This window comes from Acanthochromis polyacanthus, chromosome 20, assembly GCF_021347895.1.
Source record: "Acanthochromis polyacanthus isolate Apoly-LR-REF ecotype Palm Island chromosome 20, KAUST_Apoly_ChrSc, whole genome shotgun sequence".
Taxonomy (NCBI): domain Eukaryota; kingdom Metazoa; phylum Chordata; class Actinopteri; family Pomacentridae; genus Acanthochromis; species Acanthochromis polyacanthus.
Window position 1 is genome coordinate 14,126,468 of NC_067132.1, and position 27,390 is coordinate 14,153,857.

A 27,390-nucleotide genomic window follows, 5' to 3' on the forward strand; every position below is an offset into this window, starting at 1 on the left:
CTGTGGAAAGGTTTTCTTTTAAAAAATCCAGTGTGACTTGTAATAAAATTTGACTGACCTGTCAATCATCCTCATTCAAGTGTGTGCAAATATAAAGTCTGTCAAGAGATGGATTTAGAATTCCTGTCACTGATAACATGACGCTTTGCTGTTTTGTTCGTTTGAGGCCAAAAAATAATCATCACTGCCTCAGAGATAAAAGGACAAATGCACTACATTCTAAAAAGGATATTCTTTTGTGTTATATTTGAAGAGTGACCCATATTTATGCCTAAATTAGGATTTGAACTTGCAACTCACAGCTAAAAAAGAGGGCAGACGGTTTCAGGGAACCCTTAAATAGTAATTTTCCACTGGGTGACACACTGGTCTAGTAACAGGACTGATGCAGTGTATTTTGTATATTTGTCTCACATGTCCTTGACTGTCACATTTATCAATGTCTGACATTTTTCTCAATTTTGTGACATGCCAGATATAAACACAATGTCTAGAGTTAAAAAAGGCCATTTCCACATTGACCTAATCTGGCATTTCCCTAATGACAGCCAAAAGAGTTCCCAAGCTTCACCCCATGACCTCGCAGTAAACTTTGCTATTTCTCACTGATCAAACCACAGTGTCAAAATAGGAACTAATCACAGGCCTCTGAAGCAAATTAGAAATCACCCACAGTCAAAAAAAGTGGTTGTGCATCCCCTATTTCAAAAACACCGCCACAAGGGTGGATGCATCACTGATTAATAAACACAAACTAACACAGCCCCAGAGTGAGGTAATTATGTGTCTTAATTATTAGGATTTTACGGGGATAAAGGTGTGTGGACTATACATACATATACGTGTCTGTGTGTGTCCACCTACGTTGAAGTAAACTTGCTTGCACCTGTACTGTAGATGCAGCTGTACATATGCATAAGTGTGTGCCTGTGTGTGACTGAAGGGAGGGGAGAAAGAGAAGCCTCCATGGGCAGGCAGGCTGAGCCAGGCTGGCTACTGTCCAGAACAGGAGCCTAAGGCATGGGCACAAACAGGCTTGTCAGTCCCCCTGATCCCTTAATGATTGATCCAAACTAGATAGCCATCATTACCATTCATGCACTCTCTCTTCTCCAGATCTCCCTTCCTCTGTCTAATTTTACCTCCCATTTGCATGTTCCCATGGACTAATTAAACATTTCCCCCTCTCTCTCGGTCTCTCTCTCTCTCTCTCTCGGCCTCTCTACCTCTTTCTGTCTCTCTCTCTGTCCATTGATATGAAAAATAATGCAGCACATTTTTGGCACATTATTATGTATGAAATGTGAGGGAATAATGTATTCCAGTTGGTTGGAGTTCTCTAGACCCCGTCTGTAATGAGCACAACAGAACTAGTCTTGCCGTACAGCCAGTGCGAATGCTTTACCTCTCTTTTCTCCCCCGTCTGTCTCTCCTACTATCTCCCCTCTTGAAGACAAAAGCTGCTGACCTTCCCTCCGTCTACCACCCACACATTTTCTTCAGCTATTTCCCACCCCGCGCCAGTTCCTGCATACTGTGGGAGCGTTGGGGTTTTCTCCACTGCCATGATCCTTTTGGTTTGTAGTTCTGTCCCACTTGGCTTTAATTTACAGTGGGAAAATAATTAGAATCTCACTTTTGCAAAGAGTGGAGTGAAAATGTAAACAATGCTTCCCTGCGGGCGGGTGTTTCATCACTTTGACAGGTGCATTTGAATTTGCCTGGGTGGCGGACAGGCTTGGTTATTTATGTGTCAGTCGCACATGGAAGCCCCGGCTGTGGCTGTAGTTGGGAATGAGACTAGGGAAGAGATTGAAGCTCTGTGGAGTGGGGGATATGGGTTTGGACTGTGGGAGAACACCGAGGATGTTGTTGGTTCTGGACCTGGTGCTTAGGATGGGGCTGTGACTGCTGGCACTTTGAAAAGGGCAAGAGGCAGGATTGGGAATGGAGTTGGATGTGGAGCTTGTGCTATGCCCGAGAAGAGATTTACAGCTGTAGTGAGAAGAGAGATGGGAAGAGTACTAAGACTGATACATGGAATTGGCTGGATTTGGGGCATTGAGGTATGGCTGGGACTGGACACAAGATCTGCATATGGATCGAGTTTGAATTCATTCAATGAGTGGAAATCAAGCTTGAAAGTCTAAGTTCAAGCTTGTCTTTAAGGGCTGGCATGTTATAACTCTCTAGCTTCTCGTGTTAAAGGTGTATTTAGAGTACACAGATCATGCTGTCATACAAAGGTGAAAGTCATCTGTTTTTTTTTAGCCACCTTTGTGTAAACAATTGATGTTGTAATCCAGATTAGAGTCATGTTGGCTGGAAATACTGCACAGTAGGATTGTCATAGTTCACCAGGAAGCATTTTCAAGTATTTGTGCAGTTCCAGTTATTGTTGGTGGGATAGTTCATGGATTGCTGCATCAGATTAAGATAGGCCTGCACGATTACACAGGTTTGTGAAGAGGAGAGATAGGAATGCCACAGAAACTAATATCTATACCACAGTGAAATTGTATAAAAGAAATATAATTTAATTTTATTATTACATTTCAGTAGAATAATGATATTTGGTCATCATGAATGTCATTACTAGTTTCTTTTGTATCACGAAAATATAATCGCAATGAACAAACTTTATCAAGATGCTGTCATGGACATTTCTCTTACAAAGATCACCACTGGATGGTGAAGCAAAGCATGTGCTGATGATCATGTGTCAGTGTTTTGAAGTCTGTGTTTCATCAAAACAGATGATTTGCTCATGACAACTTTATCAACCACTATATGGATGATAGTGGATCTTAAATCATACGACACTGATTTCATCAACAACATCCTTTCAATCTTTTGCGTTTATACGACTGCCCCGCTGCCACTGTGTCATAAACGTGATATTAGATATCACTATTTGACGCGGGTTTTTCTGTACATGTCAAAACAAAGGGCAACCCAAACGTGAAGATGCAGCAGACACGCCAGCGCGGATAGAGCTGAAAGGAGCATCAGTGATTATTGCCAAGTGAGAAAAGAGGTAGACGTGGCTGCTTCTTTTGTCCGCACACAAACACGCACACACAAACACGGAGGGAAACAGTAACACTCATCTACATGCTAACACACACATACATCCTCGCTCGCAAACAGACAAAGCCCCACACAGTGAGGCAACGCATGCGTGCATCTCCAACGCCTGCGGGCGCTTGGGGCTATGCAGCAGGGAGTGGAGGTGGGGGAGAGGGAGGGATGGAGGGTTGTGGGGTGAGGGGGAGGAGGAGGACTGTGTTTGTGTGTGTGTGTGTGTGTGTGTGTGTGTGTGTGTGTGTGTGTGTGTGTGTGTGTGTGTGTGTGTGTGCGTGCATGGGGGGGGGGGTGTAGTGTGCACTCAGGCTCTCTAAGCTATAGAGGGTCAATCCCTCCTCTCCACCACCACCACCACCGTTTCTGTAAGAGCTGGCCCGGGTTCAAGGCCTGGTTGCTGAACACTGTGTTCATGCCACAGACACAGACAGGCACATACACACACATGCCAACACAGGCTCATGGACACATGCACCAATTTATATTAATAAACACATATACTGTAGTGCAAATGCTCAAGCTTTATACATCAGAGGTCAAACTGCACAAATACGCATGCTTAGTCTCAGAGATACTAATGCATGCACATATGCACACATGTATTGGGGAAGTTAGGGTCAAATTTTAATCCTAATTTAAAATGTAAATGCATTATTAACAACTACAAACCAAATGTAATGCTTTACTTCTTACTTACTCAACTTAAATCTGTCAAAGATGCCTTGAAGCAACTCTAAATCCACAAAATCCGTTAAACTTTCCTGTCCATCTTTATTGTCCAGAAATGGAAGGTTGTATTTTATCACATACACATCTATAAACTGACACAGATTTACTGACCATCCAGCAGCTACCTCAGCCTCAGTGACGGCACACAGCTCTCAACCCAGGTGTAGTTTTCACAATCTCTTTCGCTTTTCCTCCTCTGATAGAACCGAACCTCCTTTCCCTACCTCAAGCTCCTGAACCAACACATTGTGGACCAATTATACTGATCTCCCTCCATCAAGCTCCAGTTAAGACAACAAATTAGCTGTCTACAAATATCAAAGCAACAGAGAGTCACTGAGATTAGTAATTATATACAATAAATAAAATTGGTATCCTTTGCACTGCTCATTACAAAAAAAAATCTATTAAATCCCATTAATGTAACTTGTTTCTAAACAATGCGCCAGTGCATTGTACAAAGCCACACACTGGGTTCACACAACACATATGCACAAAGCCAAGACATGCTACAACACATTGCACATGGCTGGGAACAGACCAAACCACAAAGCATGAAAGACCACCGACATACATGCATGGATAAGCCAAGCAATGTCAGCCATTAGAATGGAAATAGATATGCTATTATTGTAAATTTGGCCAATATGTGGACGGTCGGCAGATATAATTGGAGCAGCTTGAAAATGGCATGGATGCACACTGTCTGCGTTGGGCCTGATTTGGCTGAAGCAAAGGTCTGTGTCTGGTTAAACGCACCACTGGACAAGACAGGCCACCCATTCACATTTGCATGGAGGGACACACATATGTGCATGCACACACGCACACACAGTGACAAAATGGCTAGTATGCTACAGTGGCTTTCACCCACTCTCTTCACATTACTGTGACTATAAAGCAAAGATCGCTGTCTATAAATATTTCAACCTGAATAATCATAGTTAATGTGCAATAATATACGGCATCCAAAAGTAGCACAGACTAAGATTGGACTTCGAGAAAAGATAAACAAGCAAAAAATGACTGTATTTACAGTCAGAATAAACCAAACGACTTTAAAAGAGATTATCCAGTGAGATAGTATCTCTGAGTGCCTGAGATAATCCAGAAAATAAGATATGCATAATTCACTGTTACTAATCTCCTTTGCAGAAAGCCTACTCCCAACCTACAGTAAACAACTCAGATAGCAGCCCATCTTTTTTCTTCCACGCCATGTCTGACTCACACCGGGCCCTAAGGAGATCACTCTTCCTGGTTTGTTCTGGAGCATATTGAAGTTTACTTGCAACTTCAATTAACAAAAGAAAAATAAGTCTATTCCACATTTAAGTGCTTCTAATATTCTCTGTTCACAAATGACTGACAAACATTTCAATCAAGTTTCCACACACAAAAGCCCGATTCAATCAAATATGCAAACATGAGCATATGAAAAAACGTGCATCAGTAAAGCACATGCCTCTGTATGAACTTTAATATTTAGTCTCTTCAAAGCCAAGCCAATCTCATCACCAACACTTTCCACCAAACTAATTCAGCACTTGTGACATGCCTCCTTCAGGTAATCCTTTTGTGGTGGGAAAACACATTTCTCCCTCTCTAACTGCTCGGAAGACATGTTTCAAGATGTTGTGTTCAGTTCTCAAAATTTCAGGAGACCAGGCTTCATATTAAGATGCTGCAGACAGATGCCAAAGTTGGGTATTGCCTTTGATATCCAGAATTTGACTTTGGAGTAGCTTCAACCTAATCAAGCCTCGGAGGCTGGAGGTGATAAGTATCCAAGCCAATAACCAAAATGAGAGCTGGGAATCAGTGGTAAGACTTCACACACATTTCCTCTCACACAGATACAGTAGGTTCACGTGCACACACACACACGCACACACACACGCACACAGACACGCTCGCTCGCTCTCTCTCTCTCTCTCTCTCTCTCTCTCTCTCTCTCTCTCTCTCTCTCTCCGCTGTCTCTTTAAGGTTATGAGTAAAACCCTTATGAAAAAAAAACTCCAAATGTCTATCTCTCCTTGGGATGTCATGTGGGGCTGTTAAGACGCGACACCTGTCACAATCACCAGGACTTCTTCGTCCCCTCCGGGCCACAGGAAACGGCCAAGGTCAAACTCTTTAAAGGAAAGGAAGGGAGTGAAGGGAAAAGAAGTGACTAACGACGGACAGTCACAAAGCATCAGATCTGTCAGGTTCAAGCTCTAAAACCTCTGTGGAGTCCGGGGCTGCATGCATGTTTGCATGTATGATACACACCACATCGCTCCTGTGTGTAACACTTCTTCAGCGGCTATAATCAACTTCTATTATTACTTCTCACTGTATTATGAGTTAGTTAAAATGTTTGGCTAAACCACAGCCTGCGCCGACTACACACATCTGAGCCGAAAACCTCTGGAACTGGCGTAAAGTGAGTCCTAATTTTGTTCCGTGTTTGGAGAGCTCCTGCTAAAATCTTTTCTCACTCTTCAACAGTCCAATTTGCTGCCTTCTGTTTCACATTATGGGATGGCAAGGGAACAAGTGAGGACTCTCCAGGACTTGGAGACGAAGGAGGCGAGCGGAGGAAAGGAAACGCACCGAAAAGTGGTGAAAACCTGGTGTCAATTTAAGCTCCTCCAGCTGCACATGTTTTGACAGCTGATGGGCGAAGCCTCACATTATGAAGAAATTATAGGAAAAATCTCTTCCTCACTGATAAGAGTCAAGTGTCTCAGATATTTAAACACAATCTTTTCGAAACAATATCCGAGCATCTTAGCTTGATCCTGTTGTGTGACACATAGGTTGAACATATTACAGGCTGCTAACCGAAGCCACTTCCTTGTTTGGACTCATTTTCCTTTTCTCATTCCCTCCCTCAGACAGAAAAGCCTGCCCAGGCCCAGGCATTGGTAGATAATGACATCCTCTCCCTGGATTAATTGTAAGGGACACATTAAGCAATGGGGCTGACACTCCCTGTAATTAAACTGTTCACACCAACGAGTTCATACTGGAACACTTTCTCCTTTCTCTCCCTACCCACTGCTGGAAATGTGGGCCTGTTTAGAAATACAGGGAGTTTTAATCAAAGTATGAACATCATCTTGTGAAATTTAAGCAACAATAAGAGGTAGTTTACATCTTGGCCTGTTTTAATAGAGCACCGATGATCGTATGATGGATTTGTCACTAAATCAAAGTAGATGCCCATTTACTTCAGTGGCTGAGCATGCAATACATACATTTTCAATTTGTGCATGCAAGAAGTTAAATCGTGCGTGATGATGTTATTTTGTTGGTGTTTCCTCAGACAACATTTATTTTTGCTTTAATTCTATCACTGGCTCAGTTTGCATGGAGATGCTTTGTGTTTGAGTCCAAAAAATCATACGTGTGAAATGGAGGTGAAAGCGTTCACGTTTGATCTTTATCTAGTTTTTTTTCTCTCCTCTTTTTTTTTTTTTGCAATGCACAGCTTTCACACATTACTGCCCAGCAAAGTCCATGACCTTTTCAGGAACACAGGCATGTAGCCTTTGCAGTCATATCTCATATTGAGCTCCCTAATGCTCTGACTGTGGATGCTGTGCTTGCTGCTGTGTCGCTCCTGTCCTTGCCTGCCGCTTGCTATCGCCCCGGGCCATTGGGGCCCTCAGCACTGTCCACTAAAAAAAAGAAAAGGAAAAAAAAAAACATCCACTGTAATTGAAGAAGCCACTCTAATGTGACATGCACATGCAGGCAAGCAGAAAGGTTTGCATGCACACGCTCACACTTGTGCATGACGGCATACACACGGATGTACTAAATGCACATGAACAGGTTTGCATTCATACACATGCAGCCAAGCACATAAATGCACACACACACAGACACACATTTGTCCACACACTGACCACTCTGCTCTCTGGTAGAGGTTATTGTGGGGTTAGGAGGACTGTTTTGACCCATGCTTGCACACATACACACACTCACACTCACACACCATAAACCAATAGCTGCCCTCTGACTCCAGACAACTCTTCCTGCGCCACTGAAGCACTCAGCTCTTCATCTCCTCTCCTGGTGTTCCTGTGTTGCTGTTATGGGTTCCTGTTGAGGAGCTGAAGGTTCTATTGTTGTGTGACAGCGGTTCCTGTGTGTCCTGTCATGGTCCAACGCTCCCTCTGTTCACCTTCCTCCTTTACTAGAGTTTAGATTTGTATCTAAGGTGGCTCATACTCACTTTACTGTACTGTTAGCAAAGCACGTGAGTGATGAACACACTCAGGAAAGTCTTGTATTATAGCGGGAAAGCATGACTTTAGAGCATGTAGACTAGCAAGTATCGTGGAAGATTCTCCTTTCGTTTATTTATGTATTTATTTATTTCAAAGGTTCCCCAGTAGCTGATGCCAATGGCACCAGCTAGTCTTCCTGGGGTCCGAAAAAAGAAAACAAACCTCACATCAAAAGATCATATTTCCAGATCACCTCAGTCAAAATAGACATCTTAATATACATCATGTTTACGGTAATACTACCAGCGGCACATTAGTGCTGTGCAGTCTTACATTTTATTACATTTAAACAAGTTGATATTAGTCTCCAAAGAAATCATTCAATGAACAGGAACAAACAGAACAAGAAACAAGGCAGAAATAGGACGTTAGACTTGTCATGTGATGCATTAATGCATCCTAAGATGGTATTTGAATGAGGCCTTGCTGTTAGATTGTCATATGTGCAGGGGGCAGCTATTCCAAAGTTGGATAGCATGATAGATAACTGTCTTTTTCAAAGTATAGGATTTTGGGCATGGTGATGTCATTTGACCATCATTTGCTAGTCTAGTAGAATGACTATGAACCTGACTAAATCTGATAATTTGATTGTTTAAAACTCAGGTTTAGTGGAATAAACAGTATTGCTAAAGAACGTGACTGTACTTAAAGAAAGCCTTTTTTCTACTTTTAACCATGAGAGTTTACAATGCATACTGTCTGTGTTTGCTCTGATGGGGCAATATAAAACAAGTCTGACGGCTCTATTCTGGGCAATGTGTAGTTTGTTTTATTGTATATATTGTGCTGGTGATTGTGTTTGACAAGTTTGTTTTGTACACAGCTGTATCTGTATCATGTTATTTTTGTCTGAAAGTTTTTGTAAATTATCTTTTGCAGTAAGATAGAGACAAAAACTGTGTTTTTTGGCACTGGGTAACAGACATTAAAAGAGGATGACCCTGATATATCTGTCTGGTCAGGTGGCAACAACAGCGTGCCAGCTGCAGATTAAAATGGAGAACACATCTCGCATGATTAACAGCCAGCCCCCCAGACTCAGGTTATCATTACCACTCCAATCTGTGCTGCTTGACTCTCAACAGGTTTACTCTCCACCAACCATGCTGCTGTTGCAAAGCACCTTGGGTGTTCCCAAACTCGCCCGCTGGTAACCCATTACCTAGACATACAGAGACAAACGGCGCAAAGGTACGCAAATGTTGATGCAATCAGGTTGAGAAAACATCTCCAGGGCCGCCATACAAACCCCCTCTCTGCTGTCTCCCTCCTTCCCCACTTCTTTTAATCTCTCCCTCTCTCCTTCAATTATCGCAATGTCACCAGCACCACTGGGAAACTTTCCTTTTGGTGAATTAACAGCAAAAAGAGCTTTGCAGCCGGGTAAGCTGCTGCTCCACTCTGTCATTGTCATGGCGATGGCTCCGACAAAACAGTTTGCGTACCTGCTTAAGTATTACAGAAATTAACACCTCCCTTCCAGGTACAGTAATCAAGGGGGTGACGGGAGACAATTAATTAGGTCCATCTGCATCACTGCCTTTACATAATTAATGGGGCTCATTACGGAACCGCTAGTATGATGTGGAGCATGCTAGCCCACTCACTAGCTCAGAGCATTCTGGTAATAAAAGCACTGGGAAAATGAAGATTCTTTGTTTATTTGTTGCAATTTGCTCAAATTTGCCTCTAGTTGATTAAACTGCAGTATTGATTGTAGTTTCTTGTTGAATTCTGTGAACTTTTTATGTGCTTATTTTACAAATTAAAAAATAAACAGTGATACACACCATCCTCACCCTGCAACTAAACACAAATACAAACAATTATTGTCAATTCTGTTCCACTTCAGGGGAAATCTAATAAATAAAATACATGAAAATAAAGAATATTCACTCTATTGATTATAGAAATATTACAAATCACAATTTCTCTTGCGGGTTTAAAAAGATCGGAAGGCATAATGTCTTTTTGTTTGTTTTTTAGGATTAGAAATAGCAAAGAGGAGACATAATTTGAGAAAGTTATTTTAAAAAATATATAAAAAATCCTACAATTGTGAGCTAAAGCCACCTCTCTCACAACTATTGGAACTAAATTCACTCTTCATTTAGTTTATCCTTTCTTTGGGTGATTAAATTGAAACTCACACATCTAGTTGGGTCTTCAGTGCATTCACCCTTTTTGCTTAGTCAGTGAGCTCCACTGCTGACATCTTAACCTGAGAGTAATACTTAAACCTCGAAGCAACTCAAATGATCATATGGCATGGAGGAATCTTTAATATAAAGTTAATTGGTAAGAAAGTAAAAATTAGATTATGTTTTATGACCGCCTTGTGAAAATTACAAGTTTGATAATAATAGGCCATTTGCAGGTTGGTTATTGAATGTGGATTCTTTTTTTATTGTTTCAGTGCTGGAGGGAGATACGGCGTCACAGAGATTTTTGCTGAGTTCTAAGTTACAGCACAGCACATCCAGGAAACTACATCCTAATTGATTACTGTCACCTTTCATTTTGCTTTATGTGCTTTAGGTTTTTTGTTTTTCTGCCTCGCATTAACAGTAAAACATTCTTGATAATGTTGGTGATAATTTGATTGCAGAAAATCTTGCTGTGCACACTGCAAATATCATTTCTCGACTAATTTATGTTCTCTGAGGTTCAACACTGTGTAAAGGTTTTAGGAACTGTAGGAAAAGAGAGAGAAAAAAAACACTGAATAGATTTTATTTATCAATTGACTAAATCAAGTCAGTGTTTTGTGTGGTCACCCTTTGCCTTTAAAAACAGCACCAGTTCTCTTAAAGTTTTGCTTGGTAGACAGGATGTTCAAACATGTTGGCAATCTCGCCACAATTCTCCTGTGAATTCATGCAGTCTGATTGTCTTCAGCTGAGATCAGAGCTCTGTGGTGAACATACCAGCTGTTCGAGGACTCTGCCCAGTACCGTACATCTCAAATGACAAGTGTGTTCATTGTTATTAAAAATAATGCAATAGTGGTCTTGTCCCGGCTTGTTTTCTTTTTACAGTTGATAGTGGAGGTGATATAATAAGTGATGACAGCTTTGATACAAGACACTCATAAATGTCTTACTTTTACTAACGGTCGCCTGCTTATGTGCAAACTGATGACTGATTTCTAACTTACTACTGTTGAAGGCTTTCTAACTGATGAAGCAACTGTTGCCTGTAGTCCTGTGTGGCTGTAACACCTGTTTGGGGTGCTACAAAAGAGGTTCTAAAATAAAAGGCGAAATCTAAAAGGCCTTTCAGACGTAATTTCCCCATTAAGTGTCTATTATCAGTTGCTCTGTGTGACACCTGACACACAGGTAACAAATTAGACTCAAACAAACAGGAGGCATTTGCATCTGTTTTTGCCTGAGATATGATTTGTTGAAATCGTTGTAGTTTATCCTTTGCGTGTACTGTTAGTAACTTTCTAAAATTGGCTGCAGACTGCTGCTGCTCCTGTGAGCACCTTGTTTTCCTTCTCCTCATCCCTCCTTTCTCTCACTCAGCTAATGAAGACCTCGTAGCCCACTGTTATTAAAATTACGCCCTTGCCTCTGATATTAATTGGGTCCATAATAAGGAATGCGTCGCATTCATTATTTAATTGCAAGGGCACATTTGGAATACAGTTTCTGAAATGTATTTTTAATGAAAAACACTACATCCTGACCTAATCATATCAACCTTATTCTATCTAATTAAGGATGCAAAAAATCATTAGAGTTGCAAAATATTAGTTTCAGCTCTGTCGGGCTGCTCCTTTGCTCGCCTTCATGAATATATTTTTTTCCCTGTCTATGATAAATAGTTAATGAGGGAAAAATGACAAAAATTTGCATGTAGGCAAATTAGTCTAATAGGGATATGTCTTTGCTGAGTTAGGAAAGTGACCCTTTTCATAGGAGAAATTGTTACAATAATTATGAAATAATGGCAAAGCCCATCTTATTTTGATGAAATATGGTCTGCTTGAATAATGTAAAAATGTTAAAATGCAATAACCCTAAATTTTCATCATGCCATGGAATGTGTTAACGTGTTAGCATTTTATCAGTTTAATAACACCAAATTAGGTACAATATGAAGTATGCTGTAATTGTTGCTGTGGAGGGAGATATGCAGTAATGCAAGGATGATTTAGTCGTGCACCACAGCAAGAGGCCATCAGCTGCTAAATGAAGCATTTTCTTAATCACAAACTTTGGGGATGTAATTTCTTTGAAAGTGTCCAAACATTGGGAGGTTCAATTTTCTTCCAATAAACAGGTCCATCACCATCCCATTAGCAGTGGTGTAGTCACCTTTAAGAGGCAGGGTTGCAGTTCATTAAGGCTTAGAAGACAGATGTAAAACAAAGCAAATCAGAAAAAAACTTGCCACTGATTGTTGTATCTTGTGGGTTTAAAATGACACGGTGAAACAGCTTGAACTGAGATAAATGGCAAGATAAATGTACGATTTCATGTTATGCATTTCATTCTCTCTCCTTTTAATGAGCTTAGTTTTTATGAAAGAAAACAGCAAGCAAGGTCAAGCTTATGGTACAACACATAAACATAATGTAAAACAAACTTGTATTAACACAACCTGCAGAACTCTATTCAGAATTCTAACTTGTCTGACAAGTCACAGTCAATTCAACTGAATGCTGTATTAAACTTTCCTGCTGTCTTCATTTACGGGCACCAAAAAATAGTGTTTCCTTGTCCAAAAAAAAAAAATTCAGCAAAAAAAATTCCCCAAATTTCTGAAAATTTGCAAAACCTTCAGGAAGAAAATTCCAATAATTCCTTCAAAGTTTCTCTTGAAAGTTTTATTTTTAAAAAGTCTCCCAAATTTGGCAAGAAAATTATTGTAAATATTTTCAAAAAATGAGTAAAAATACTAAAAAATACTAAAAATATCTAAAATGATTACATATATATCAGTAAAACTTCTAATATTTTATTTAAGAACATTTTTAGCATTTCTTTTTTTTCCCCCAAAAATGTTGAAAATGTGACATCAGAAGTTTCACTGTGAATTTTTTATTTTTTTTTCACTTTTCAAACTTTAAAATGAATCACTTTTGACTCGCACAACAACACGAGGGTTAAGGAATAAAACTATATTTCTCATGAAGTGAAAACTACAAGTTCCATCTCATTTTTATTATTATAATAACACAATCATGTGTATATCTTCTGAAAAACTCCAAATGACTACTTGAGAACTTTTGTGAGTGTTTGAAAAGCAGTGGATTGCTTCTATTCACATTTAGGAAATTAGAATTTTAAAGTATAGACTGTAAGACAGAGTTTCACAGGGCATTGATATTCTAGGGATTCATTCATTCAAATATTAACTGCTTTGACCCTCAAAAAAACATCTTTTGGCTTGCTCAGGCCTACTGTGACTCCCCGGTAAGACATAATAATGCATAATTTCCTAACACTCCATCCATATTTTACCAGAAAGTGAGAATCTACTGTGGTTTCTGCCTCCATATACAGTCATGTGAACTTGTGCAAGCAAAGAGCAAGGGAGTTAATGAACATGGAGAACACCGAGCGATGTGTGCCACTAACAAATCCTACAGAGTAAATTAAAGAGGAGGGGGGCTGCAGTTTGATCGCCGCATTCTATTTCCCTTATCTCAACAAGTCACATTTTCAATCACTATGCAAAGATTTTACATCGGGTGTAGGCTCGGTGCTAATACACTGCCCTTCCCTGTGTCATCACCATCGACCTACACTGGGCTGTCAAACATGCAACAGCCTCTCTCCGTGATAGTAATTTCATGGGGACATGCATTTATTCAGGCTGCCTTACCTGACATCAAGATCCAACATTAAGAGAATGCCCACTATAGCATGCACAGGCATCCCGGTATATGTGTTGATTGAGCAGTCTCTCTTTAATGAAATATCTTCGGAAATTGGTTTCCACAGACTAATCAGGCAGCCCGCTAGCCGAGTTTCTGTTTTGGTAATTATCTTGTACTAATTAGAATGAAGCTAAAGACCTCTGAGATGAATTCTCAGCTTTCTCAAATGTAACTAAAGAAAATTTAATGATATAAAATGAGCCCATTCTATACATCCGCTCAGATGTAATATCTCCTTTAAAGTGACCAGTGAATGTTACATCATCTTGGCTGCCGTTTAACGTTTCTTACATTGTCCCACTCATTCCTCAAAAGACAGCTCTTTTATTCAGCACCACCATGGCAGAAACCTCTCTGAGTTACGGACAACCAAAAGTAATTCCTCCCCTTTAACACAAACTAATCAAACAGACTAGTATCAATTACCTTTAGCTCATTCTCTCCTTAAGAAAACAATCATTAGCCCAATTAATCACCAAGAGGTTTCACAGTGAAGTGATGTGTTTACCTTGCGTCTCTCCCCATTGAAGCCTCTCCACTGCTCTGCCTTCTTGACAATGTAGCTCAGTTCCTGATTGGACAGCTCAAAGTCTTGAGGCAGGAAGTACATCCCCTCCTTGGCTGTGAGTCGCTGAAAGATATCCAGCATGCGACCATCGTTGTGGAATCTGGAAGGTGCATGATGATAAAAAAAAAACAAAGTGAGGAGGGGGAAGTGTAAGCAGGAGTGACGCCAAACCAAATCACTGTCTCCGCCCTCGAAGGTCACATGGGGTCAGCAGTCAAAGCATTAAAACATGCATCTTTGCCATATGTCAAAGAAGATAACTGTACACAGCTAGCTCTGTGGCTACCTCTTTGCCAAACTGAATAGTTGGCTTTCATGGAACAGGTCAAATCACGATGATCCCAACTTGCTGGAAGAACAGAGAAAACTTTTATCGATTACACAGAGCAGATTTGCAGTGTGATGCTCTATAAAAGTCTAATACATCAATTGAAATAGCAAAAGGAATCAAACAAATTGGCCTATGAGTGGGAAGTACTTTGTTAACACAAGCTGACTGTAGCAGTGTCTGTGTTTGGCTGGGTGTCTCTGTGGTTGTACATCTGTTAATGTGTGGGAGTCAGATCCTAGAACGCTCTTCAGTGTTAATGCTGAGCTTCAAAGATGGCAGATGCAACGGACGTGCTGGTTGCAGATGTGTCTGGAGAGTCCGGCTTGAGTCACAAGAAAATGTTGTGCACAGCAGAAGGCATATTGATTCATACCTCCAGATGGGCGCACATCACCAAAGTGTTATTTTTCTTTTGCCACACAAGGGTGCATGCAGCCAACTCCTAAAAAGAAACACCATGTCTGTAAACAAATGCCTTGGCTGACCATCAAAACCAGCAGACCTTGTGCCCTTCCATAGAGATTCTAGCCTGTCAGAGGGTAATCAACTCTCAAATAAAACCAACATCAAGGAGAAAAGGATTTATACAAGAAGCTGGTACGGCGCTTTGAACCCAGCATCATTCCCCATCGCTCTTGGGAGAGGGATGTTTGTAGAATCTTGACCTCAGACACAGGAATAGCATGCATTCATTTTAATCCTGCAGTTGAATTGTGCTTCTCATTCATTTATGCAGTCTCTCTCTTGGAGGAATTCACCGTCTTTGCATCTTTGTGCTTCAAAACAGACTAATTTCCTTGCTGTTGGAAAGCCCCTGAATGTAAGTATATAATTCTTATATGTAGGGTATGACCTGGATGATAAGGCTCATATTTAATATTTTTCAGTGTAGAGGTCACCATTAGGACAGACGTATGTTAACTTATAGAGCATATTTTAACAAAGCAGTCATGGAAATAAGGAATAAAAATGTTACAACTGACATTAAATCCATAATACTAAATGTGTCTATAGTCCACATATGATCGTGAATCAGATGGGAATGTTTCCTATTCCTTTGATTTGGAAGTGCAAAGGAAAAATTTTCTAGTCTTCCGCCTTGCAATCATGAAACTATCAATGCGTCATCACCTTTTTCTTTACTGTTTGTGAAGTTTCAAACAGGCTAAAGGTGTAACATGTATTTTTGCGGGCGGTGAATAAAGGCTGCCTAAAATGTAATTAAAAAAGGATAACAGTCCATTCTATCTATACATATAGCCCGAGGCATTTTTTTAGAAATAGGTCACGGTCTGTGTCAGAGCCCCTTCCTTGCAGCCAATAGGAAACTGTAACCCATAAAATTATCAGCCTTGCTTCAGCCTCGTGGCCTACATTCAATACAAACCCGTGTGGCGGTTGAGTGGCAGAAGTCATTATTCCCGGCTGCTGTTTTAATATTGTCCATTTAGCTGGATCCCGATAAGCGTCCCGCTTACTGAAATTAGATGGCACCCTCTCCTCGGCCGCCAATCTCAAACTGATTAATTCAATAAGGGTTTTCTTACATTTTGTGCTGTTAATGGAATTTGGTCTTATATGAGGGAGTGAAACCACACCTTGGACGAAAACCGAGTTACATTATTCCATAATTTATCACCTGCCCTTCTATTTTGTTAGTTCCATATTGTTAATAGCATGTCCCTCTATTTTTGAAAGAGTTCAACAGTCATCTTTTAAGTTGAAATCAGTGCTTTGGCAGTGACTGTTAAAGTTTACAAAGCAAACCCACTCCATTAAACTACCAAGACAGGGACCAGCCTTCTCAAACTAAGATCTGGAGATTCTATTTAATGTGTTTTGTTTTTGTTGTTCATCCTCACTAATCAGGAAGCTTCTACCAGCTCTAAAGAGGACATAAAGTCTTAGTGTCTTCTGAGGTGCTAAATTACAATAGAAAGCTAGCAAGCAAATGCTTCAGCATGGCTGACCTCAATCTACAAGACATGAGTGGAACACACAGCGCATTGAGATAGAGTCTGTGTGTTCGTCACCATGCATACGCAGTCCATTTCAGTATGTATGAAACCTGCAGTGATCCCAACCATGAAAAACATACAACCTAATCGGATAACGTAAGGGGGTTACATGTTCACGCTATATCAAAACACATCGAACTTTTGAATTAGAAACGCTTTCCATTTTCTGGCCAATTGCAGCGTATGATATGTTCAGAAAAGGCAACCGTGTGGTACAAGAGTGTAGTTCTGCTGTTATGCTTGATAACATTGTGTGTGTGTGTGTGTGTCGATGTGCAACTTTGATGCAAACCTGCATAAGTAATTCCATGCGACTTTAAAATCAAAATAGATTAGATCAACATTTGCTTTTATTTCCTGTTGTTTTTTGTGCTTTTTCGTAGACAGAGGCAGGGGATGAATGGCGGATTGGGTGGAGTGTAGCGGTCAGAAGGTTGTAGGGGTGAAAGGTTTAAAGATATTTCTGAAGTGGTGTTTGAGAATAGTGAGACCCAGAGTGCTTCAGAAAAGGCCTGCTGGGACAGTCTGCATCAGTTCAAAAATACTCATATGATAATTCCCTGCTAGTGATGTTTTTCGGCCTCTGAGGTGAAGGAGGAAGCTCAGGGTTAGGGGTGAAAGGGCAAGATGACATAAGAAGAATGGGATGTATTTAACTCTAAAACTGAATGCACTGGTATCAAAGCTACTTGCTGTCATAACTTTCTGTTAAATTTTGTGCCAGAACACTGACTTTTAAATTATTTTTACATACAGTGCGACAAAGGCAGAAGTGCAATTTTTTTATGTTTTAAAATAAAGTTTTTCTCACTTACTAGATTCACCTCATGTTGATGTCAAACACCAGTATTTTTATGATCATACTGTTGTTTTCTGCCCATTTGATGTGATCAGCAAGGTGATTTCAAGCAGGAAAGAAAGACAGATATTTGTTGATCTTTCGCCATGTCTCACCTGAGCAGGTAAATGGAGAGGATGGTGATGGAAAGCAGGAAGAGAACGGCGTAGAGGAACAGAGTGATGATCACCCCTGCTGCACCTGACTGGTCAGCTCGATAGAAGTGCCAGTAAAGCTTGGCTGCGTCAGCAACTGGTGCATCGGGGCTGTAGGCGAGACGCTGAGGAAGAAAAGATTGAAAGAAAAGCAAAAACACACAAGTTTGCACGTATTACACTTGACATTTACAATATGGGAATGCCCAGGACAAACTCTTGGCAAATCATATCATAGCTCAAGGTTTAACTTTCCACATGCATTACATGTTATCTTGCAAAATCACAAATATAACAAGAAAAGCACTCAGAGCACAGTACTCTACCAATACTGTTCATTCCCCTATATGGCATTGTCAGAAATGAAGCATATTTTTGTAGAAATGTCACATTTCTTTTATTAGTTTACCCCCACAATTTAATCATTTGTCCCTTTGTATCATTTCCGAAAAGTCCGCAGCGGTGAATTTGCAGTAGGATCGCAACCATGTGATCGTCAACAAGTAGCTGACGTAGTGTTCACTGATGTCTCGCAATGACACAGAAATCTTTAACAAATTCATAGATCCAGACTATAAGCTGCATCACTACCAAAGTCTAATCAGGTGACCCTTGCGTCATTTCTGACCTTCCTTGAAAATTTCATCCTAATCCGTTATTCCATTTTTGAGTAATGTTGCTAACAGAAAGATGAACATAAACTAATCATCACTGCCACATTCCTTGGTGGAGTAACAAAGGTTTGAATTTCTTTCTTGATAATTAGTACAAAATATAAGACGTTATTTGGTCAGACATCACTGTTAAAATGCAGACATCATCTCCTGTCAAATGATGACAGGAACGGTGCAAATCATTCGTCTTCCTAACTGACAAAATCCATCCCCCTGCCAAAAAAGGACACCCATCTAACCTTGCACATTTCCTTTCTCACCCCCTACCCTCCCACCCCCCACCCCTTTTTTTTGTAATCTAAAGTCACTTTGCCAAGATAAAGTGAACTCCTATTTAAAGTGCACAAGTGTCCAAGTTATTTTTAAGTGACTTACCCCGAGGACGGCGTCCACTGCAAAGACTGCCAGGGGGTCGAGGACTGTCCACACTCCCTGAGCCATGATAAACTTTGACGTGAAGGAAGGGAGTGAGCCAAATATCTGTTGACAGCCCCATCTGATCAGAACCAGCAGGAACGTTACTGCGTTCAAGGTCAGGGGACCCACCACCACCATTGCCAGCTCCTCCCGGGTGTGGAGCAAAGAACTCTGGTACACGAGGTCTACCGTGTGTGCGTGGAAGTGGAATCTGGTGAGAGAGGAAAGTGTCAATATGTGTGTGTGCCATATTTGTGTTTGTGATGCTTTGCAGCTCAAGGGCAACTGGTTCCAACAATCCACACACAGTATTAGAATATTAGTGGTTAAATCAGTCATATTCAATTAGTTTGACGACAGTTACCATTCCAATTGGTTGTTGTCTGCCTCACCAGCTACCAATATAATGTGTTTTTTTTATTCTTCATTCCATCAGGAAGTTATCAAAGTTAAAAGTATTAACACCTTGGCTGATACAGTTTGTTCCCACCCCACTGTTGTCAGTTAGACTCCCCATTTACAGCAAGCCTCATGAGTTTCTTAATCTTCCCATCAGTCAGGAAGAGGTAGAGCCAGTGGTGGGAGAGGAGAGGTCCAGTTTTTTCTCATTAATTTCCATCCGATTTGCTCCAAGAGTCAAGCGTCTCTCGGATTCTGTCCATTAATCCGACAGTAGAGGTCCATTGGTGTTTTATCTGAAGCAGATCTGCTCCCAGATTTAAGCCTGAAATTATTTTTCTAAGAGAACAGGGATTACTTCACTGGATGACCAATACAGACGTAGGACGTCTGTGTCATTTTGTACATTTAATATTTTAGACTAATATTTTACAGATAAATTGCACAATTGAGTCTCATGACAAGGGGATTTTTGCACTTATTGAGTTTTGATACAAGTGAACGAAGCCATAAATCATTGTATTTGCATTGAATTTTGTCATTTGTGGATGATTTTAGAAAGTGCACTGTTAGTGGCAGGTATTGTGCATCTTGATTAGTGATGGAAAATAACAAGAAAAGTACAACTTTGACGTACTTGTTCTTCCACTGAATATTTTAATTTTATGCTCATCTGTATTCTACTCCACCACATTTCAGTTTTGGATTGTAGAAACTGATAATGAGCTTAGAAAATAACAAACATTGTTTTAAAGTACACTTAACTAACCAGCTATCTATTACTTCTTGTAATTAAGAAACATCTTGGACACAGAACTTTGAACATTGCATCTTATTTTTGTCAGTGTATAGCAAGGTTACTGAAGCAACATAGGGACCAGAGACTCTGTTGCTTCCGGACACGCTTTGCTGTCCGCTGATGTCCAGGGGTGGATTATGAGGAAGCAGGAAGCAGTGACAGACAGCGAGGCAGAGTTAAAAGGAGGAAAGAAAAAAAAGAGTGCGGGATAGAAGCGAGAAGGACGGGATGCCTGTCATCACGCTAACCACTCTGTCACTTAGTCTCTCTCTCTATGGGCACCACCAGCTCTGACCATTGCATGGAGAGAGAAATGCTTGGAGGGAGAGCAGCAGATTCGGACATGTGGAAGTTGTCATCCAACGTTGACCCCCTCTGTTTTCACATTTTTGTTTTTTTTCACCTCCCATCCGCCCCCTCAGTCCATTCTCTCTCTCTCTCCCTTTTTTTTTTATTCAGCCAAATTTTTTTTCCTTCCTCTATCACTTTCCATGATTTAATGCACGATGTTTGCACCCCCATGTTATTGTAATAAAAACCTGCTTGTATGCATGTTTGCAGCCAGCCCTTTTTATTGTGATGAATTAAATCAGCACCATATGCTATTGCAATGTGATTTAACAGTTCCGTGGTATCTTATTGCTGTTTATTATCAATGCTGTGTACCGAATAATAACAATAAATTCCTTCCAAATAATGTAGCCTTTTGGGACTTAAAGCCGTGTGGTGAGCAAACTCCCCCAGCAATGGTTTGTTAATATTGAGAGAGTCTTGTTAAAATGTTAATGGGGGGATTCCAAACAGATGATTTGGGTGTATCCAGCCTGCGTTTTTGCCAACACACACACTGAGACACACGGCACATCCTGATTCTCTTCCTTGCTCGTTATCCCCTCCACATCCTATTCCACCACAGTCGTACTTTGCATGTGTGTGTGTGTTTCCGAGCACATATGAATGTCTGTTGTGTTGTGTGTGAGTGTGAATTTGCAATTTTCCAACACACCACAGTGATCTACTGTATGTACCAGCCCTCCATTTTGATAGTGGATCTATGTCAGCACCAATGTGCATGTTCAAAAAGTGTAGTTCTGTGTGTCTGTATCCATACGCTCCTCTCCCATGCATGTGTACGTGTGTGTTTGTGTGTGTGAGTGTATGTGTGTGAGTTCAGGGCAATATCAAAGGAAGCAAACTCACTTGTTGACAGGAACTGCTATGGCCTGGAGGTAGAGCCACTGGCTGCAGTAATGCAGGTAGAGCCTCACAAACCACATCAAAGCCAGCAGAAGCATAATGAGGCCGAGCTGCCGAACGGAGTCGTGCCAGCTACTATGCAGTTGTTGTTGTTGCCGCGGCAACGGCAGGCCCAGCTCGGACGGCAGCATGCAGAGGGCCAGGCGGGCTCGGTCAGACAGGCTCGGAGGACAGGAAGTAGGTCCAGTCAGTGCTGATCTGTTCACAGAGAAGGATCATACATTGCAATCATACACAACAACTGCCTTCACTTTTTCTCTTCTTATAATATATATAAAATAATGTATACTACTGTCATACATAATGAAATTTCCCGGATTTCATGCTTTCAAAAATGCATTTCCTTTTTTTGACATTACATCTTCAGTGCAATGATTTAAATACAAGTTGTTGCTGCATATGGGCAACAGTAAAGATGATTTAAACAGAAATATGTATGATTTGACATTAAGTATCAAGACTTCAGATCACATTGCAGATACTTCCTTGTCTTTGCATTACATATAGTATTCAAATGGGTTTTTTTTCCCTTTCCATATACATGCAGTAAACATTAAAGGTAGGCAAATGTAGTATTCAAATTGACACACAATCACACATGTACACAAGTGTTCTCTCTGTCACACACACACACACACACACACTCCCCCCCCCCCACACACACACACACACATGCACGTACAGAAACAGATAGGAATCCCTTCCAGCGGTGCTCAGCTTCCCTGAGCACCTCTGCCTCCTCTGTGCCGCCCTTTGTCAGGCCTGCTCAACTATTCCCTTTCATACAGAGGGCACAGATGGAGCATTGGAGGCAAGTGAAGGAGAGGAGAGGAGAGGAGAGGAAAGGAAAGGAAAGGAACATTTTTATGTTGGATTGTGTTGCATAAAAAAAACACAACACACAAAAACCTTACCAGAGTGTGTGTTTGTCAGTAAATTAAATGAGTGTGCACAGATACAGTGTGCATAGACCTGCATTTATTATAGTTTGCCCATGTCAACACAAGCAGATACTGATGACCCCTATCGTCTGGCTGATAGTAATTAGAACAAGGCTAAAAGTGGGTGTTTACAGTACAGCTATGGTGAGCATCCCAGAATGTGACTTAAGGCCTATGCCTGTGGACATCCCTGTGTCTCACCACTGTGTCCCACAGCACAGTTGGAATTCACTTTGTAGTGTGTATCTGGGGAAAACGGTTCATTGCCTAAAGATGAAAAACAGAATCAATTGTATTGCTCCCCCACCCCCATTACCAAATAATTAGGCTAGACTTACATCAAAATGAAGCCCTGAATTTTATTCCCTGCTTGTACTGATGCTAAAATATGAACCCTCACACAATTGTGCCTAAAACAAAAGACATCATCTTTGGTGTTCCTCTGAGGTGGGCATGCTGTACTTTCTGAAGTGAAGAAATTATCGGAAGTTGAATCAACTTCCTCGGTGCACGCTCACAAGAGCAGCGGTACAGCGCACAGTGCATGTGGGAAAACTCGAGATTCATTCAGAAAATGCTCAGTCAACAGTTTGGGCTGATAAATATTCATAGCTTGGCTGAAATAAACTCAAGCAGAGAGGATAAACATGTGTCATAAAAGTCAGTTATCATTCAGCTCGTTGGCTGAGATTTCACAGCGCAGCATATATTCCACTGCAAATATACTGTAGCTTCCCTGTAGGAGACCACATGCTGTACATACAGGAAAATGGGAGCATAGCAAGGATAATACTTTATCTACTGCTTTTTCATCATTCACCTGAACTCACCGTTTGCTGTGTCACGTGCAAGAATAAAATAGCAGTATGTGGCATGTTACATTTAATGATTTTATTAACACCTTAAAATTCAGTGCCTTAAAATGCAGACTAAATGGCATAAAGAATCACAGACATTTTAAATTTACAGAGGATTCAACTGAAAGTGTTTGTCTTACACTCTGATAGTGAAAACTATGGAATTGTACTGTCAACTGTGTATTTATACATGATTTTAAAGTATAATCTGAAGAGAAAAGACGATAATGTACAAGCAAATGTGTGTCCCTGCTTTTCTATTATGATTTTGACAAAAGGTACAACCATTCTGTTTCAAGCTTTATCACGACTTGCTTCTCTGTGTGGTTTCAGACTGCTTTCCGCACGTCTGCAGAAGTGGAATTACAGAGTAGACAAAAAAGCCTTGTGTCACAGACACATGCAAGATGCTAGCCTGTCAGCTGGCGTTGAACGAAAACAGCAAACACAACCTGACGTCCATCTTTCATATAATGAAGATATTGATGATGCATGAAAGAGGCATATTTTTAGACGTCTTCATGCGGCGGCCTCTTCCAAAGGAAGCCGATAACGTGATGTGAAATCTGTTATCTCCACTGAATTGATTTCATTATGGCACCTCCAATTACAAAAGTACATTGCGGTAAAAGAGGGAAAGGCAGGGGGCGGAGGTGTGGGGTTTTTATCTTGCAGGAAAGAAGGATGTTTCATTCCAATATCACAGCTTGTCCCCTGAACGACTGATAGCATGTGGCATAGCGGCCCAGTGATGAAACTAACCATTTCAACAGGCATGCACTGGCGCATAATGCTATATTTTAATTGTAGTTTATATGCTTCGGTGAAATCTGGGCCAGAAGCTGTTCCCTCATTATCTTAGTTTTGATATGTTTGTTGTTCATTCCCATGTCATCAAAAGACATTGCAAAAGGACTCATCATCCTCTCTAAACCTTTCCAGAGTGTGCCAAGGCCCGTAAATCAGATTTAACTAGCGTATATCTGTCAGCCACTGGAGTAAGAACCATCTCCTGGACTGGTTTTCCCAGGCTGTGTCGCCTAATGTTGTACGGCATGACAACAAACGGGAGCTCTGTGCTCTTAAAAATAGCACAAAGTGAATAGCAAGTACAGACAAGTATTAAACCTTTAAGACAGCATGGGTAATGAGAGACAGAGGGGTGGGGGTGGGGGGGGGGGGGGGCGGGGGGAGAGACAGGAGTACAGTGGGGTGTTACATTTTAAATAGCACATTTATGGTGACAAGGCTCCAGGGCTGCAGAGAGTGAAGGTAACCCGCAGAGTCCCTCTGCATCAGCCCTGATGGCTTAAACCCTCTAGAGTCAGACCACTTAAAGTATTGGACTTATCCCTTTATTTCGAGGATTAAGATATTTTCTGTCACTTTCTTATTTAGGCCACCGGCATTGTTTATAAATGCACTGAAACCACACATCTTCTCCCTCATAGTCGAACAATGGTTTGCTTTGGGCAAATAGAGAAAGCAAAAATAAAAAAAAAAAAAAGTACAGTGTGGAAATAGACTTAAAAGATTGACAGATAATGTGATTGTTTGTCTTAGTGGCCCAGATGCATAAGTGTTGTGGTGATTATGGAAGTGTGATTATCTTAGGTGTCAAGAGATAGGACTGAAGATACTGTACCTTTGTTTACATTTCATTTTTGAAGAATGCTGATAATGGAATGAACTGAGAGACTATCTGTCCTTTGTGTTTTGTACAGTCGGTGTCTTTGTGAGGCATCATTAAGGCTTTGAGCGTGGTTGAAATTTTTCTTTGTGTAAAATGTAGTTTGCAACTTGTAAACAAATACAACACAAAGTTTAGTTTTTGACACTGCGGGTTTTAGGTAATATGAAAGGAACTTGCCATATTAGTGTTTCAGTGACAAGATGACAATGAGTGCTCATTTAAATCCTCTTCAGCTGCTGGGGAACCAATGGTTTTTAAAGAGAAGCACTAAGTAAATGGAAAATAGAGGTTCTCCTGTGTTGCGTTTTTGCTCAGCAATGTCACCTTCATTACAGTTACCAATGGATGCATCAGGATTGGTTAAACTGACAGAAAGAACTCAATCAGCTAATGGACGTGGGAGGGAGGAGAGCGACAGAGTGTTAATAAATTGAAGCCAATCTTTTTAACTGAGCTTTCGCTAAAGTTCAAAAGTTGTAAATCTTTAAAAAAAAAAAGTAATCAGTCAAACTGCAAACTTCACCGTATTTTGCGAACATGCACAGGGATTAAAACATGTCTTAACAGGTGCATTAGAAACTGCCTGGAAGTGATAATAATATTAATGATCTTCGTGAAGTGTTGAACACCGCAAGTCCATCCTTAAAACTGCCTGACTTGCCCTTTTCCCAAGAACACAAAGGTGTACCTTAATTCAAAACAGTTTATTCATTCAGTGGCAGTTGGTAATAGCAGTTAATTAGCTTTTAATTTCAATTGTTTGAGGAGCTGTTCAAAACTGTAAGGCAGGTTTTGTTGTGTTTGCCAAGGAACAAGAGAAATGCTCATTTTGATTACTCTCATAAACACCTTGGTGGCTTATTTAATTATGTTGATATCTCTTATTGGACTTATTGTCCCATAAATTAACTGAAGAGGAATATAATGCCTATTCAGTCAGATTACAGGCTGAAATGAGTTTTGTTGTATTCGCTCAAACTATATATGCATTTATATATGGGAGAGAAATTTTTAAAAAAAACACTTTGACAAAAGAGTGGAGATTCTTCCAGACAGGTGCACTGAATAGTACAGGTAAACAATTAACCTCCCATCTTGCAAGAAGAAAAGGATTAAAGTGACTTCGAAAGAGGGTTCATTGTTTGGGTACAGATGGCAGGAGCTTCAGTTACAGACTGCTCAACTGGCTAACGTTTTAGTAGGAACAGCAACTCTGTTATGACTGTGAATGTCAATATGATCAGTCAGCACTAGTTGTTGAAGTGACGTGTAATGGCCTAACACTTTACTAACACACCTTGTGTTGCGTTTGTCACCCCTTTGTTTGCATACACTCCAAATTACTAGGTATATTTAAAAAATATACCTAGTAATTTGAGGTACTTAAGTGTTGTCTTATCCCACTGCAAACTACAAATATTGTGCTGTTTACTCCACTAAAATTATTTGACAGCTTTATGAGTTCACAGTTACAAGTTAACATTTTACAAACACCATATAAAGAGTTGTTGTTTTTTTTTTTGGAAAAAAAAAAGTCAGCAAACTAAACTACCCAGACGTGAAAGCTGATTAATAAATCATTTGACAGAACTAATGACTATTTTGACAGTCATTAAGGGCATTTTACACACATCCCAAATGTGAGGATTGTCTGCATTTACATTTGGGTGGTGCAGTCTCTTTCAGCAATTTCAAGAACAACAAGCGTTCTGAGGAGGTCACGATGAGTCTTGAATAACTGCTGCAGACTCTTTAAACTATTTTAAGATTTTTTTTAACCACACATTTAATTAATTAATTGTAAACATAGTACGCAGATTTATTCATAATGTAAGTAACCATTAATCGCTGCCTTATACAGTGAAAATTTAGCTCCGTCTCAGATTCATACATGCATGTTAAATGGACTGCACCTTTTACATTTTTACTGTACAGTTTAGAGTGTTTTTCCCCATTCACCCATTTACACACATGCTAACACTAATGGTGGTATTGCTGCCTCGCCTTCTGATATCGGTGCAGTGTCTTCCCAAGGACGCTTTGGCAGGTGGGGGGCAGCTGATCGAGCTACAACTGTCCAATGCATGTTTTGTATAAATGTGAACAAACATACATTCTGTAAGCCAGTCCAAATTCGCAGTAAGTACATATACTAGACTCATCCAGGAGGGGAAAAAAAGGCATTAACTCCCTTGTTATGACATTAATGCAGGAGCTTGGAACTTTATAACATAATGAGTGGCATATATACGCAGGTCTTTGCACAGGTGGGGCAAATATAACACAGGAAGCTGTGAAACCTCACAAAGTAGAAATCCCACAAGATGTATTAAATGATAGGCATTGGTTACTAAGCCGGTATAATTTTCCAGAGCACTTGGAATATGTGTGTGCGTGAAAACAACTTGAACAGAGCAGCACTTTATACCTGCAAGGCTTTTAGATAATTGA

The 27,390-nt window shown here is 40.4% G+C and overlaps 1 protein-coding gene across 1 annotated transcript in view; it reads right to left on the reverse strand.

Annotated features, from left to right (window-relative positions):
• The window catches only part of ofcc1 (orofacial cleft 1 candidate 1), a 56,370-nt gene that overhangs the window by 11,047 nt on the left and 17,933 nt on the right, over positions 1–27,390 (reverse strand). Inside the window, exons 5-8 of the mRNA XM_051940730.1 lie at positions 21,392–21,646; positions 18,952–19,204; positions 17,864–18,027; positions 14,501–14,660 (exon numbers count right to left, since the gene is read on the reverse strand). Coding sequence (XP_051796690.1) covers positions 14,501–14,660; positions 17,864–18,027; positions 18,952–19,204; positions 21,392–21,646 — 832 coding nt within the window. The remainder of the gene's footprint in view (positions 1–14,500; positions 14,661–17,863; positions 18,028–18,951; positions 19,205–21,391; positions 21,647–27,390) is intronic.